Genomic DNA, 13708 nt, shown 5'->3' on the forward strand with positions numbered 1-13708 from the left:
TATCTATGTTTAAACAAAAGAGAGGAATTATATCAGGTTCAGCTTCAATTTCAATATTAATTTCTCATAGTCCTGGACATAATCCGTCGTTTCGACCTTTGGACGGCACGAGACCAGCACAGTATGCGTGGCATGAATACAAGGTATATATATGCCCTTAAAGAATCTCACGGGCGGCATAGAGAACCTATGTAATAACACTTTCATGTTCAATATGTAATGTAAGTAAGTTGAAGTTGGCGTAGGTTTGCTGTTTGTTCCATCCATCGAACATCAAGGATTCGGCCTGTACTACCTGCTCCAGATTTCCAGGGCTAAACGCGGGGGACAGCTGGACGGTAACGGTGCCACGCGCAACTCGCATACCCGCACGCCTTGCATTTTAGGCATCAAGTTTGGTGACACGGGCACGACTGGCAACAACGCCATTATCAGTTACCAATGTAAACGTTGACAATTAAGCTATATTCCAGCCCACTAAGTGGCATCACTCTCATTATCCAGCTAGAACTTACACATCTATACATATTTGCTCCCAAGTTCTGGAATCCACCGTCTCTTATCCATCAATAGCAACAACCAGCGTCTCTGACTGGGTCCATCCGAACCTCGAATTGCTTCGGGGAGCGCCTCACAACGGCTAATCAACAGCCATCGAATACACCTCAAATGCGATATTCTCTCGCCAGGTAGAGAGACGGACGAGCAAGCCCATGGGGTAATGGTTGGCCCACCGAGCACCCTGGGCTCGTCCGCGACGCCGACTCAGAAGACACTCCAAAGCCAGCAGTCGACACCTTACCTCGTGGCCCAGTCGCGGACGAGCTTGGATCGGGATGGCTCACAACACCCACGGTCCCATAGCGGGACCCAGGTTCTCTCCTCTTCAGCCATGTCTTATGGGCCTCGAGGCTCCTCCTTGGCACCCCTTGCCGCGCCCGGGAGCTTCAGTTCAGAACTGCGGAGCCAAGCTGTGTCATCGAGGGCGAGTTCGAAGGCGGAGATGGGCTCTACCATAGGCCTGGAAAGACTCGAAGAAGACGTGACTCATATGTCGGAGCAAATGATTTCCGTATTGAGGGAGAACCTCAATCGAGAGATGAAGATCAAGGAAGGCAGTGAGAATATGCTCGAAGCTCTCAACACCAAGAAGGCAAAACAAACCAAGGAACAACGGACACGTGTTGAGGCGGAGCTCAATTCCTCCAACAAGCGCATTAAGGACTTGTTATCTCAAATCTCGGAGCTTCAGCAAAAGCCACAATCGCAGGCACCATCTACCCCAACGCGAACTCGCATGGCTGGGCTGTTCCACAGCACTGGATTGAGGTCTCCCGCAAGTCTAGCAAAGAGCGGCGCCACCGATTCGAATGACGACGAACCTTCCGAGTCTCCAACATATGTCCTTGCTGAAATTCTGCAAGCCTTGGAAGTGGAGGGCCTGGCGCCAGACTACTATGTTGGCCATGCGAATAATCTGGTCGAGCTTTTCAAGCGTCATCCAACGTTGAAATATGATTTGGTGTGGTCAATATTCGGCCTTCGAATGCAGGTCATGCTTCTTAGTGAGAGCAGAGAAGTTGTTGCTGCTGGATATCGCATGACGCGCCACGCAATCTCTGACCTGAATTCTTTGCAAAAGATCAGGAGCCTAAATACAGACTACCTTGTCGTACTCTCTCTTATCAAGGAAAGGAAAGCTGATGTCGAGCGTGAGCAGGCGCTCAAGTTTGTACGCGCATTTCTTGAAGTTAAGGATGGAGTACACGAAATTTCAAGGGCTATCGTTCGGACAATTGCCTCTGTTGCAGAGCATAGTGAAGATCGGCTGAAAGCGATATGCATTGAGACATTGGCAGAAATCATGATCAAAGATCCAGCACTCCTAGTTGCGGCTGGTGGGTTGCGACCCCTTACTGATGCTCTTGGTGAAGGCGGCTATGAAGCCTGCGAGGGGCTTATTGCCGCATTTCTCTACTTGCTTGATGCTCCACAGCGGCGGAAATATCTTCGTTCCGGCTTTGAACTCGAGGTTCTGTTCACTACTTTTACCGATTCATTATTCACCCGAGAAAAGTTACTGAAGCAGAATGCCAAAGCTATCTCATCTGCGATGAAGTCATGGCCTGGCCTGTTAACGCTATCAATGTACGACTTCCGGGCTATCAAATCTTTAATATCTTCATTGATGTTACCCCACCAAGCCATTCGCGAGACAGTTGTAGACCTCTTGTTCAGTCTGCTTCGAATAAAATCTCCCTCGTGGTCTTCCTCATTTCTGGCTGGTCGGCGTTTGACAACATACGGGCGCGTGGCCAACTTGAAAACTCAGCCGACTAAAGCCACCTCGTCCTTCGCAGTCGAAGATGAAAGTGCTGAGAAGAATCTCACTGACCACTACACTGCTCTACTTCTTGCCGTTTTGATAAAATCGGATATGATACCTGGGTTGCTTCAAATCACCAGCGAGCCGGATAATCCGACATTGAAACGCAGAGCTACTTTGCTTCTCGGGGAAGTTTTGAAACTCGCAAACAAGCTACTCCCACCCGCTTGGAGTAACGATTTACAGTTGCTACCTGCGCTCTTCGCAGACGCATCCCGCTTCGGTACAGAGGAGAGATATATTGCAACAGGAACTGTTTATCAAATGGATAGCGTTAATCGTACTCTCGACAGATCAGCGCCTACGAGCAACAACTCTATTGCAAATATCGTAAAGAATTCTAGCACCGACAGCCTCGACGAACCGCAGAAGAGCGTCCCCGGCCAAACCTTTGATGAAACTTCTTTCCGACAAGTGCTTGTGGACACGCAGGTACTGAACAGCACCAACTATATAAAATGGAAATGGGATCTTATCCTCAAAGTCATCGAAGGGCCGTTAGTCAGTGGCAAGCGCCTGGACGAAGCTATCAAAGCGTCTAAGTTTATTAAGCGGATTGTTAGCTTCTACCGACCGTTTAAATACAGGTTTGCCGCTGTACGAAATACTGGACCAAACCAAAAATACATCAAGGTGGGATGTGCTCTGATAAAGACGCTACTTCAGTCACCAGAGGGTGTAAAGTACCTTGCTGAAAATAAGCTATTGCGGCAAATTGCCGAGTGCCTGGCTCAATGTGATCCGGTATGTTATTTGATAGCTTCCTGATTACGTCTATGAGATACTAATCCATTGCAGGCAAGCGGTATAACAGCACAATCCCCGATGTTCTCCCAGTTTTGGCTGTCTGAGACGCTCCGAAGCGGCTATTTTGCAATGATAGGGGTATTGAGCGCGGACCAGAAAGGCTTGCAAATGATGGACCGCTGGCGGATGATCAACATGATGTATCATATCTTGGACCTAAAGCAACGGCCAGATTTGATCAAGCTTTTACTCTCAAACTTTGATTACTCTTTACATGGGCATCCAAGAGTTCTGCTGTCCAAAGCTCTGACGGGTGGGACCAAAGACATCCGCATTTTTGCAACTAACGTCCTTCGAAAGTATTCAACTCGATCACGGTCGAAAACTCATGGTGCTTTGGGGGTGAGCGACTCCAAATGGGCCATCCAACTCCTTGTTACTCAACTTTACGACCCCGAAATAGAAGTTTGTGCCACAGCAATCAAGATACTTGAGGAGGCTTGCAACCGCAAAAGTTACTTGGAATATATTGTCGAGTGTCGCCCGGCCCTTGACCATCTCGGCGAGATCGGTGCACCTCTTCTATTACGATTCCTATCATCCTCGATAGGATACCATTACCTAGATGGCCTCGACTATATCAGCAATGAAATGGATGACTGGTTTCTGGGCCGCAATGATGCCTACGTTGCCGTAATAGAGGCGGTACTGACACGCGCTTTTGCGGAACCCCAAGAAGAGGCGACGGGAAGGGTGAGTCTCGATGAGGATCTATTCGAACCCGACCGCTTTGAAAACGATTCCCGCGTGCCTCCCCATTTCTACAAGGAGCTTGCGAGGACCAAAGAAGGCTGCAAGCTTCTGAGCGATAAAGGCCACTTTGATGAGTTTTCCGCAACTATTCGCGACTCCGGCATGCAAACAGAGGATCCAGAGATCATGCTCAAAGTCAAAGGCTGCCTCTGGGCTGTTGGAAACGTTGGCTCTATGGAACTTGGAGCACCATTCCTAGAAGAATCGGACGTTGTTGAGAATATAGTGAAAATGGCCGAAAACCATCAGATCATGAGCATGCGAGGAACTGCATTCTTTGTGCTGGGACTCATATCACGCAGTGTCTATGGCCTCGAGATATTGTCGGAGTTGGGTTGGGATAGCAACACCACGAGCATGGGCGAGTCGCTCGGATTGTGTATTCCTTCCAACCTACGAAAATTGTTCTCGTTCGCTCCATGGGAGCACATGAAACCATCCGATATAACCCTAGGCGATACGCAAATGGTTTTAGGGGACGAATCCAGAAAGGAAACTGATCCCATCAATAAGCGTATATTGCAGCTAATTGTCGATTTGGGTAACACGGTTCTCACAAAGAAGGCAATCAACGAACTGATGCACATCAAGCAACGAAAAGCCCCCGGGTTCAAACAGCCGGAGCTCTTCAGGAAAATCATGACAATCCTTGAGTGCCACCACTTCCGATTGCCAATCCGGAGGTTTGTGGTGGATTTGTTTGATAGAAGCGTCATGAGACGGATAGTCCTCGACGAGGAAAGTAGTGACGACGACGAAGAAGACATGGATAGCAGCGATGAAAGCGAAGCAGGCACAGAGCGCCAACGGAGTATCAGCGTCCCGACAGTACCGGCGAGACTTCGATGATTAGAAACGACCCCCAGTTACACACTATATGGCGTATTTGAAGGATTTTTTTTTGCATTTCAAGGGCTGGATGGATGATTTGCGGGTGTTCATGTACGATAGGGTCTACGGAGGCGTTTTGGTTCGCTCATCACAGGATAGTGCCACGTTTTAGGGCCAAATCTATGTATAGCAGGTTATTGTAATGAGCAACGAGTTAAATACCAAGCTCAATTGTCCATACAGTGCTGACTTGAAAATGGTGGGCTTCTAAGGGATGGCTAAATCCAAAAGTGCTCGCTCTGTTCACGAGCCACACTCAGGAGGAGAATGTCATTCAGATATGATCAGTAAGACTACTATCACGGACATTTAAGTGCAGGTCACGGTGGCTGCAAGTAATATAAGTATCTTAAGTCATTCTTGTAAAGCTTTTCTTGCAATAGCACTGATATTATGTAACGCCCATGAATTGCCACAGCCCCATAACCAGCCCAATGCACGCATACCCCTAAACTTACGCTCGGACTGCCGCACCAAGGGCGCCACCGGTGAACCTGGTCCCACCCTCCTGTCTCTGGGTATTCGGTCCGCCTCCACGTCCGCCACCACGGCCACCTCTCTGTCCTCCCCTGCCACCACCACGTCCGCCCCTGCCGCCTTGGCGCTCAAAGGCGTTTGCGGTGCCCTGTGTTCTAGTCTCCAGGGTCCTCTCATTGCTCTCAATGAGACCGCTGGCCTTGTCGCTCAGAGTCAGAGCCAAGCTCTGGAGTCTGCTCAACTCAACACCCTTCCTGAAGATGATGGAAGAGTTGACCTGGTCAAGAGCAGCGGCGAGCTCCTCGTGGCTGATCATCTTGCTGACGATGGCGGCAACCTTGCGGTTAGACAACTCGAACATGGACGACAGAGTGGCAACAGATAAGGTGTCATAGAAAGGAGCGTATGTGAAGAGATATGTGCGAAGACCCTCTTCTTGGATTTGCTCAGAAAGCATGGTCTTGATGGCATCCGGTTTCGACATCAACTCCCAAATCTTGATGGAGTGGATGAACTCAGTAGCCTTCTGCCACTCGCCTGCTGCAAGAGCCTTCGACGCCTGCATGACGTGGTCACGGGTGTTCTCCGGTGGCCCAGTGAAGATTTGGCGCTCATGGTATTCGAGCATACGGCGGTATGTCTTGCTGATAACACGCTTCTTGATATCCGGGGACGACCCAGTTTGTGCCAGGAGAGGAATCTCGAGCAGCATGCTGCAAGTAAGGTACACACATTCGAGGAGCTCGAGGTTGATGTGCATGTGGAATGGCAGCTGGCGCTGGCGCTCAAGGCGCTCCTGCTCGGGGGAAACTTGGTTGTAACGTTGGATCATAACACCCTGAGCGAGCAACTCCTTTTGGCGTCCGCTACCGCAGATTTCCTGGAGTGTGTTCTGTGCCTCATACACGAGTCCAGCACGGAACGCGCAGAGACCAACTTGGACGAGGGTCCTGTTGAACAGGATTTGGCTGTTGACGTCGAAGTTGCTGATCGTCTCTTGTAAATGCGACATCAACATCATATCGCGAGCCTTATAGTAGTTATCGTGCAGTGCCAAGAAGTAAATCTGGCAAAGCATAGCGCGAGCGCGGATGATACCTTCGCTGTGAATGAAGAGGTAGTTGCAGAGAACATTGACAAGAGCGGTGGCATCGGGGGTTTGGGTTTGCGGGGTAATCGCCGACTTTAGAGATGCCGGGATTGACTTCCAGCAGTTCTCTTCCAAAATCTTGACGACGGTAGCGGGCTGGAAAAACACGTTAGCACGTTGAGCAGTATGTCGATGTCTGGGTATCACTAACCTTGAAGTATACATGCTCCAGTCTTCGCATGATAATCCTGTTTGTATTATCTTGCGGGATCTCTAAGGTAGCATCTTTTGTCATCACCTCAACATATAATTGAGTCCTGACGATGCTGTTATAGAGAGAGCCTTCGTCCGAGAGCCTGTCGATGTACTCTGCGGTGTGAGGATCGATATGCTGTAAGGATCGGGTGAGCTCGTCGTCTAGCCTTTCAATATAAGACACCACACTGCCTGGGATCTTCAGCTTCTCGCCAGCAACTGGGACCGGCTGTTTCTCGTCATCCTCCCACTCCTCAGCGTTCTCCACGACCACAAGATCGAGGTTTGACTCCAGAATTGTAAGAAGGGCTCCGAACTCCTGCTCAGCGGCCTTCCATTGCTCCTGCGACATGAAGGTCTGTGCACCAGTCGATAGATCGAAACGAGTCGAAATCAAGGTAAGAAGGACGCGGATTTTCTGGTACGGTGTTGTGGCGACTTCGTAAAGCTTCTCCATGATCTTGATCTGTTCTGTGCGGTCGGTGTTCTTCTTTCCTCTGGACTCCATGATGCTTCGCAGATGCTTCAAGATGCTCTCGGGTGTGAATTGTAAGGTGCGGCCGCCCTTTCCAACGGTATGGAACCCATCGTCTGCTCCTGGCTCCTCATCTAATGCGAAGCTGACAGCAGCCTTTCCGGGCTTCTTAACGACCACCACCTCTTCCTCCTCCTCCGACTCCATGAAGGCATCCTTGTCGGCTCTGTAAGCATCGACATCCTTTTGGTAGTCCTTGTTGTTCTTCTTGATACGTTGCTTGACCGCGTTGAGACCACGGGCATTTGTGGCGTTCATCTTCTTCGCAGTAACCTTCTGCTTCGCGATCGTCTCGTTCATGAAGTCCTCGAGCTCGGCAATGGCCTTAATGTACAGCTTGGGCATGCTTCCGGATTGAAGAAGCTTGACAACCTGGCGGTTGATCTTATCGAACTCTAAAGTACAAATATGATCAGCAAACGCGAACTTTTATAGCCGTAATAATTTAACATACCTGCGGAGATAGAACCCCAGTCGTTGATCTTCTTTCCGTTCTCGATGGCCTTAGATGTCGCCTCCAGCTCCTCCAAACGCTTGTCTTTGGCGCTCTTCACAACGTGGACTTGCTCGTCGTCGGTGCTCTCGTCCTCATCAGATCCGGCACCACGGAAGAAGGCCATGGCACCGGTCTTCTTGCCGCCGGCCTTCTCATCCTCGGATTCGCTCTCCTCCTCATCTTCTTTTTCGGAGCCGGACTCGGACGCCTCTTGCTCCTCCTCTTCCGATTCAGAGTAGAGCTCCTCCTCTTCCTCGGAGCTGCTCTCGCTGGAGGTGTCGTCTCCGGTACGGAAGAATTTTGAACTCATCTTGTTGAGTACAAGGGCGCTTCCTTTGACGTTGTAGGTACGTAGATGCAGAGCGCGCACAGATGTCGTCGCGGTTTTGAGAGTAAGAAATTGAGGTTGGGTCCCCGCGCTAATTTTTATGGAAGCGAGAGATCTTTCCATGCCCTAAGGCATCCATTCATTGGCGGGGTGGGGAGATCGGATTTAGCGCGAGGCGAATGGGTAAGATATTGGCACCGCAAACTGAAAACCATAGTTGGGTTTATATTTAGTTGGGAGATGACTGGCTCAAAAATGATTCATGATTTGCGCATGCTATAGTATTACTCATGCTAAGTAATGACTGGCAATTATACAGTGCATAAACCATTAGGACAGGCGCTGAGTTGAGTGCCACTAAATCCTCATTCTGCTCCTACCCCCACCAGATGATAACCCCATCTACGATCATTCCCTCATAGTATTCATTAATATCGTCTTCATCATTTCGTTACCGACCTTTGTAGCATCAGCAAACCTAGGCTCAAAGAATTTCCTGGTGCTTTCGAATCGGTCCTTGTATGACTCAAAATCTCCAAAGGTCACACAGTCAGACCACCCACGTGCAGCAAATGTAAATTCGAGGTCGTCGGATCTGAATGTGTTGTCCTCAATAGCAATTCGAATAACATCGTCTAGTAATGCGGGCTTGCGAAATAGATATTCGGTGACACCCAGCCATAGCCGGAACAGGGGAGTAGAACAGATCATATGATCGTATGGGACGATACCCATCCTCGACCAGCAGTCAACCATGGCCAGAAGACTAAGATGGTTATTTGGGGTCGGTTCGTCCGGTTTCTTCCCAAGTGAGAACCTATCAAGGACTTCGTCTTCGAGGAGGATCCCGTGATGCGACTTCTGTGCATCGAAAACAGCAGCGCCAGCAGCTCTGATACGCCTTTCAAATTCTTCCCTGTTCCCTCCCAGCATCAGCTTGAACAAATCAGTGACGGACTGAGAATATTGGCGTATTTGTTCTTTGGCATATGGGTTCAGTATTGCTAGTCCTGCGTACACGTGCCATTTTTGCGAATAGATACGGAGAGTCAAGTTGATCTTGACATTTTCGATGCCTCCAACGTAACGCGCGATTTCCCATGGAAACTGGGCGTTAGCATGCCATGCTTTCCCCATGGACAGGAATGCAGCGTGAGTCACTGCTTGCGTGTCTGCGGTGATGCGGTCATGTTCTGTAGCACTGAGATATACATGCTGCGAGCCAAGACAAGAAAGGACTTTCTCGACTCGGTCGAAATTGGCCTGAGAGGCACGATGTTTTATCAAGACCTATATCATCATCAGCATACGCAACGATGGCTTCTCGCATTGTGCAACTAACCAACGGCTGGCCCTTGGGATCAACATTAGGTCCGTGCAAAGAATGGCAAGAGACGATATCAACGTCTTTTGGCAGGTGGGCCTCGAACGCCGCAATCTCCGGGGATTTACAAGAAGTCTGTCCACCAACAATAGCGCCTTGTTTTGTTGCTATATAATGTTAGCCTCACGAGTCCCCTGTCGAATCAATCACGGCAAAGAGACACATACATGGCCCATACAGTGCCACAACTTTGTCAATGGAGGCGGCCTCAACATTGTAAATGATATAATCGCTCGCTCTCGAGACCAAGTGGCCGTTGGGTAGTATCTCAACTTGTTTCTATTGGGTACTCAGCACGATGTGCAAGAATTCTATGTACAGATATATATACTCTACTGGAGAATTCATCCACTAGATCCAGATATTTTTCTTCTCTATCACAAGCATTGACTCTGCAATGGCCTTGTTAGTACTGTTTACCCCAAACTCACGAAGTGTTCGGCATTATATGCGAAGTTGTGCCTGATGCTGATATACTGTTAGCTTGAGTCCTTCCATGTGAAATAGAGAAACAAGTGTTCAATAAGTTGATTCAGACAAATAAAAATAAGGTAGCTGAGATTATTCATCAGTGAAAGTCGACCCCCAATCCCGGTGCCAGAAAGGCAGTCGGGCTGGGTGAAGACGATGCGTCGAGCCAAATGCACTCAAGTCATCATTATGTGGGGGGTGTCGCGAGAAGAAAAAATTGAATCTTACCATCTTGTTGGTTGCCCAACGGCAGGGATTGGTAAATTACCTCCATCCTGCATCGCTGAGCTGCCTTGCGTACATCTTCCCCATATCCCCCATGCCAATGATGCCAACGACAAAGTTCTCCATGGCTGCGGCTTCGGCGTTGTCGCTATTCTCTGTAGTTCAATCTCATGGAAGTTACCCAATGAAAAGGTTAGTGAGCGGCTCACATCTGTGACTGGTGATGCACGGTAGGGAGTGTGAAAATGTCGCAGTCAGAGAATTTATTGATAGTAAAGAAAGTTGGAGGAGGAAGCAGACAAAATCTGAAATAAATACGGACCGATATGGGTAACCTGTTCTGGCTTAGTGTCGATTTAGGTCGCTTAAAGTTCGCGGCGCACACAACAACTTCAAGAATTTGATGGCCTAGTTTGTTGAAACATTGTCAAAATCTCCCAACGCCAAAACAACCGCCAACATGCCTCCAAAGAAAGTCGCGCGCCCCGCGCAAGAGAACATCTCCCTCGGCCCTCAGGTCAGAGATGGTACGTTGGAATCAATTCTGTCGAGAAACCCCCACTAACGATCTCCGTAGGTGAGCTTGTCTTCGGCGTTGCTCGCATCTTCGCTTCTTTCAACGACACCTTCGTGCACGTCACCGATCTCAGGTTCGTAAACCCGTGGAGAGCCCATACTCCTGAAATCTGGGCGAATCTGGTCGAAAGAATGGGGACTAACTTGGATTTGCAGTGGTCGCGAAACCATCACCCGTGTCACTGGTGGCATGAAGGTCAAGGCCGATCGTGATGAGTCCTCTCCTTACGCTGCCATGTTGGCTGCTCAGGATGTCGCCATCCGCTGCAAGGAGCTCGGCATCAACGCCCTCCACATCAAGATCCGTGCTACCGGAGGTAATTCTCACCATAAAATCTTTTGCTCCAGGACAGGCGCTAACAAAATTTAGGTAACGGAACCAAGACCCCCGGCCCAGGTGCCCAGTCTGCCCTCCGTGCTCTTGCCCGCTCTGGCATGAAGATTGGCAGAATCGAGGATGTTACCCCAACTCCTTCCGATTCTACCCGCCGCAAGGGTGGTCGCCGTGGTCGTCGTCTTTAGACGATGGCTTCTGTGGATATTTGGGTTTTTGTGCAGATTTGACAATCACGCGGAGAACGGCTCTAATTGCCTGGTCTTCAATACTGCTATGTTGCCACGCGACAGTAGAGCACATCAGTAGAAAGAATCGAACCCATGCTCAAGTACACGTTTGCTCCAAATATGCTGTGATAAGTGATAAAAGACGATGCTTGTGTGGCTGTAACTCTAACCTAATCCGTTTCAATAATACCTTAATGGGGCCATTGGTAGTTTCTTTTGGGACTCCTTGAATTCAAAATGATTGCATTCAGCTGTCCTGCGGCTCGACCCCTGGGCACAACCCCGCCACGGAAGGACCCCGCCATGAAATGTCTCTGAACTGGAGACAACATTCACGCAAGTCTGATATTCATATGTAGAGATAGAGATTTCGTATGGTCCATACAAAATATGACAGGACCGGGGTATTGCATTCCTCAAAGTAAGATAAGATATTCTTTCAAAGGGTGGTGTTTTGTATGTGGATGCTGCACAGTATGGCACAATGAGAAATACTTCTCGCCCTCACTACCACCCAATCGTGCCCTTTTCCCTCCCGCCCTCATCCAGTTCAACCATAACCGGCGCATATTCACCCCTTTCATCCTCGGCCTCCAGGTCTTCCATTTCTGCATCCACGTATTCACCATCCTCGAGCTGGATCTTACCAACTCTAAGATAGTTACCCCCCAGGTCCCAGCCCCATTTCGACAGCCAAGATTCCAGTCTTCCAAAGGCCGCTTTTAACTCGTTCTCCTCCCTGCTCAAACCGTCAGGTTTTGAAGATAGCTGCTCAGTAAGTCGTGATTTGAAAATTGTCAATTCTACCTTCAACTCATCTTGTAAGTGGTTGCTGTGGTCGAATATGCTGCCTTGGAGGTATTCATCGTCATAGACCAGCTGCGAGTGGAAGACTTCAATAACTTTAGCAAAGAAGTGAGCCTCTTCCACGGCGAATCTGAATGCCTTGAAGAGTATTTTGACCACATGGCCCCATTGTTCCATGCAACAAAGATTGCTAAGCAAGACTCCGGTCAAATAGCAGAACTGCAACTCCCCAAGCACATCGTTCGGTCCATCTGAAGTACAGCTCTCCGCTATAACACCCCTCACATGCGACGAACTATCCATGGCTTGCTCACTTCGAGCTCGACCTATCGCCGTCTCCGAGTAAGTTTTAGATCCAGCCGGGAAAATAAACCCGAGCTTCTTTTCCTCGGCAATAGCAACATCGACAGGATTTGGAGCGGGAACTATGCCCATTGCCATTTGGTGTTGGTTGTCGGCTGGTTTGGTATCCGTCGACTTGGGTTCGTCCATGGACGTCACTTTCCAGTTATTCCAGGTGCCACCGATTACCCTGCTGAGCATAGGACCTTTGATCGCGAATGTAAGATCTTGCCAGGTCCTGGGATCATCACCATGTGCTTCCGCTGGATTTCCCCTCGATTTTGAAAGTTCCGGCGTTTGGGCAGCTCGTACATCGTATGGCAGTAATGTGCCGTAGCTTGAATGTATATTGTCTTTTTGCCTCCTGGTTTCAACAGCACTGTCCTCATCCTCCAGAGTCTCTGTGTTTCTATCCCACTTCTTAACGAAAACCTCCCCCGGTTCTCCAGGCTGTCTTTGGTTTGAGATAATCCAGAACCCATTCCGAGTCGATATCTCAGACATGGAACCGCCATAGACAAAATGTGGCCCAGGAGGTAATTCGCGAACCCCTCCGAAGTGGTGATTCTTTTCAATATTTAAGCCGACTGTGTCATAGCCAATGAAGGAGCCTGGCGGTACGCCAGCAATGATCACGACGTCTCCTGCCTGAAGGTACTGTGATGACCCATATTCTTCCCGTGAGTTGCCAGCATGTAACTGGAGCGAGTTCATGGGAGAGCCACTCAAATCCCCGGTTGAGGCATCCGCGCGAGGCGCAGTTCCTGTTCCTGGACTCCTACCTGATCTCGGCAGCGGCCGCAACGGCAGCGCTATCGGCCGAGTCAAGTGTTGCTGGCGGTGATTCGACTCATTCTGAGATGACGAATCCTTGTTATTTGAGGCCATATTCCGAGGGTTGCAGAGTAGCAGTAACGGTGAAAGGCGCAATCGAGGCCTATCGGGCGTGAAGGCTCGAGATTTATATATATAGTAGTCCCGTGACCCAAGTCGTCCTTGTAGTATCTCGGGATATAAATTATATTCTCATGGCATCGTCTTTGAAGATATGGGTGGCATTATAGGTCGCTGGCATGTCAAAGGTAGAGTATTGTGCAAATTACGATCCTGAGAAAATGGCAGGTGCTGTATTTGCCTCGACGCCTTTTAGCTCATAATGCCAAAAATACGGGTCATAGATTGAATTAGTGCTTGCTTTGCAATATCTACTGTTTCTAAATTAAATATAGAAACTGATCACTGTACTAAAATATAAATACGAATACAATATAAAGTGCACCACATTCAAACCTTCCAGCTATCAAACGTCGTCGATTTAGGC

The 13708-nt window shown here is 49.1% G+C and overlaps 5 protein-coding genes across 5 annotated transcripts; 2 read left to right on the top strand and 3 right to left on the bottom strand.

Moving 5' to 3' along the window:
* The first annotated feature begins 410 nt into the window (after window positions 1–410).
* Window positions 411–5193, top strand: VE01_00961 (uncharacterized protein). The gene is made up of 2 exons (XM_018270489.2): window positions 411–3130; window positions 3185–5193. Exons 1-2 carry the CDS (start codon window positions 722–724, stop codon window positions 4793–4795), a joined length of 4020 nt encoding a protein of 1339 aa, XP_018134970.1. The 5' UTR covers window positions 411–721; the 3' UTR covers window positions 4796–5193.
* On the bottom strand, window positions 5185–8252 carry NIP1 (Translation initiation factor 3 subunit c). The gene is made up of 3 exons (XM_018270490.2): window positions 7649–8252; window positions 6616–7589; window positions 5185–6560 (listed from the first exon to the last, which is right to left on the bottom strand). Exons 1-3 carry the CDS (start codon window positions 8139–8141, stop codon window positions 5292–5294), a joined length of 2736 nt encoding a protein of 911 aa, XP_018134967.2. The 5' UTR covers window positions 8142–8252; the 3' UTR covers window positions 5185–5291.
* TYR1 (prephenate dehydrogenase (NADP(+))) lies at window positions 8253–10449 on the bottom strand. Its single transcript, XM_059463316.1, has 5 exons — window positions 10142–10449; window positions 9734–9794; window positions 9570–9681; window positions 9361–9509; window positions 8253–9308 (listed from the first exon to the last, which is right to left on the bottom strand). Exons 1-5 carry the CDS (start codon window positions 10222–10224, stop codon window positions 8427–8429), a joined length of 1287 nt encoding a protein of 428 aa, XP_059320102.1. The 5' UTR covers window positions 10225–10449; the 3' UTR covers window positions 8253–8426.
* A 56-nt stretch (window positions 10450–10505) lies between these two features.
* RPS14 (ribosomal protein S14, S11) lies at window positions 10506–11342 on the top strand. Its single transcript, XM_018270492.2, has 4 exons — window positions 10506–10625; window positions 10676–10748; window positions 10831–10991; window positions 11045–11342. Exons 1-4 carry the CDS (start codon window positions 10559–10561, stop codon window positions 11194–11196), a joined length of 453 nt encoding a protein of 150 aa, XP_018134965.1. The 5' UTR covers window positions 10506–10558; the 3' UTR covers window positions 11197–11342.
* A 39-nt stretch (window positions 11343–11381) lies between these two features.
* On the bottom strand, window positions 11382–13685 carry VE01_00965 (uncharacterized protein). The gene has a single exon (XM_018270493.2). It carries the CDS (start codon window positions 13273–13275, stop codon window positions 11746–11748), a length of 1530 nt encoding a protein of 509 aa, XP_018134966.1. The 5' UTR covers window positions 13276–13685; the 3' UTR covers window positions 11382–11745.
* Between the last annotated feature and the right edge of the window lie 23 nt (window positions 13686–13708).

The sequence above is a fragment of the Pseudogymnoascus verrucosus genome (genome assembly GCF_001662655.1).
Source record: "Pseudogymnoascus verrucosus strain UAMH 10579 unplaced genomic scaffold scaffold_2, whole genome shotgun sequence".
Classification (NCBI taxonomy): Eukaryota; Fungi; Ascomycota; class Leotiomycetes; order Thelebolales; family Thelebolaceae; genus Pseudogymnoascus; species Pseudogymnoascus verrucosus.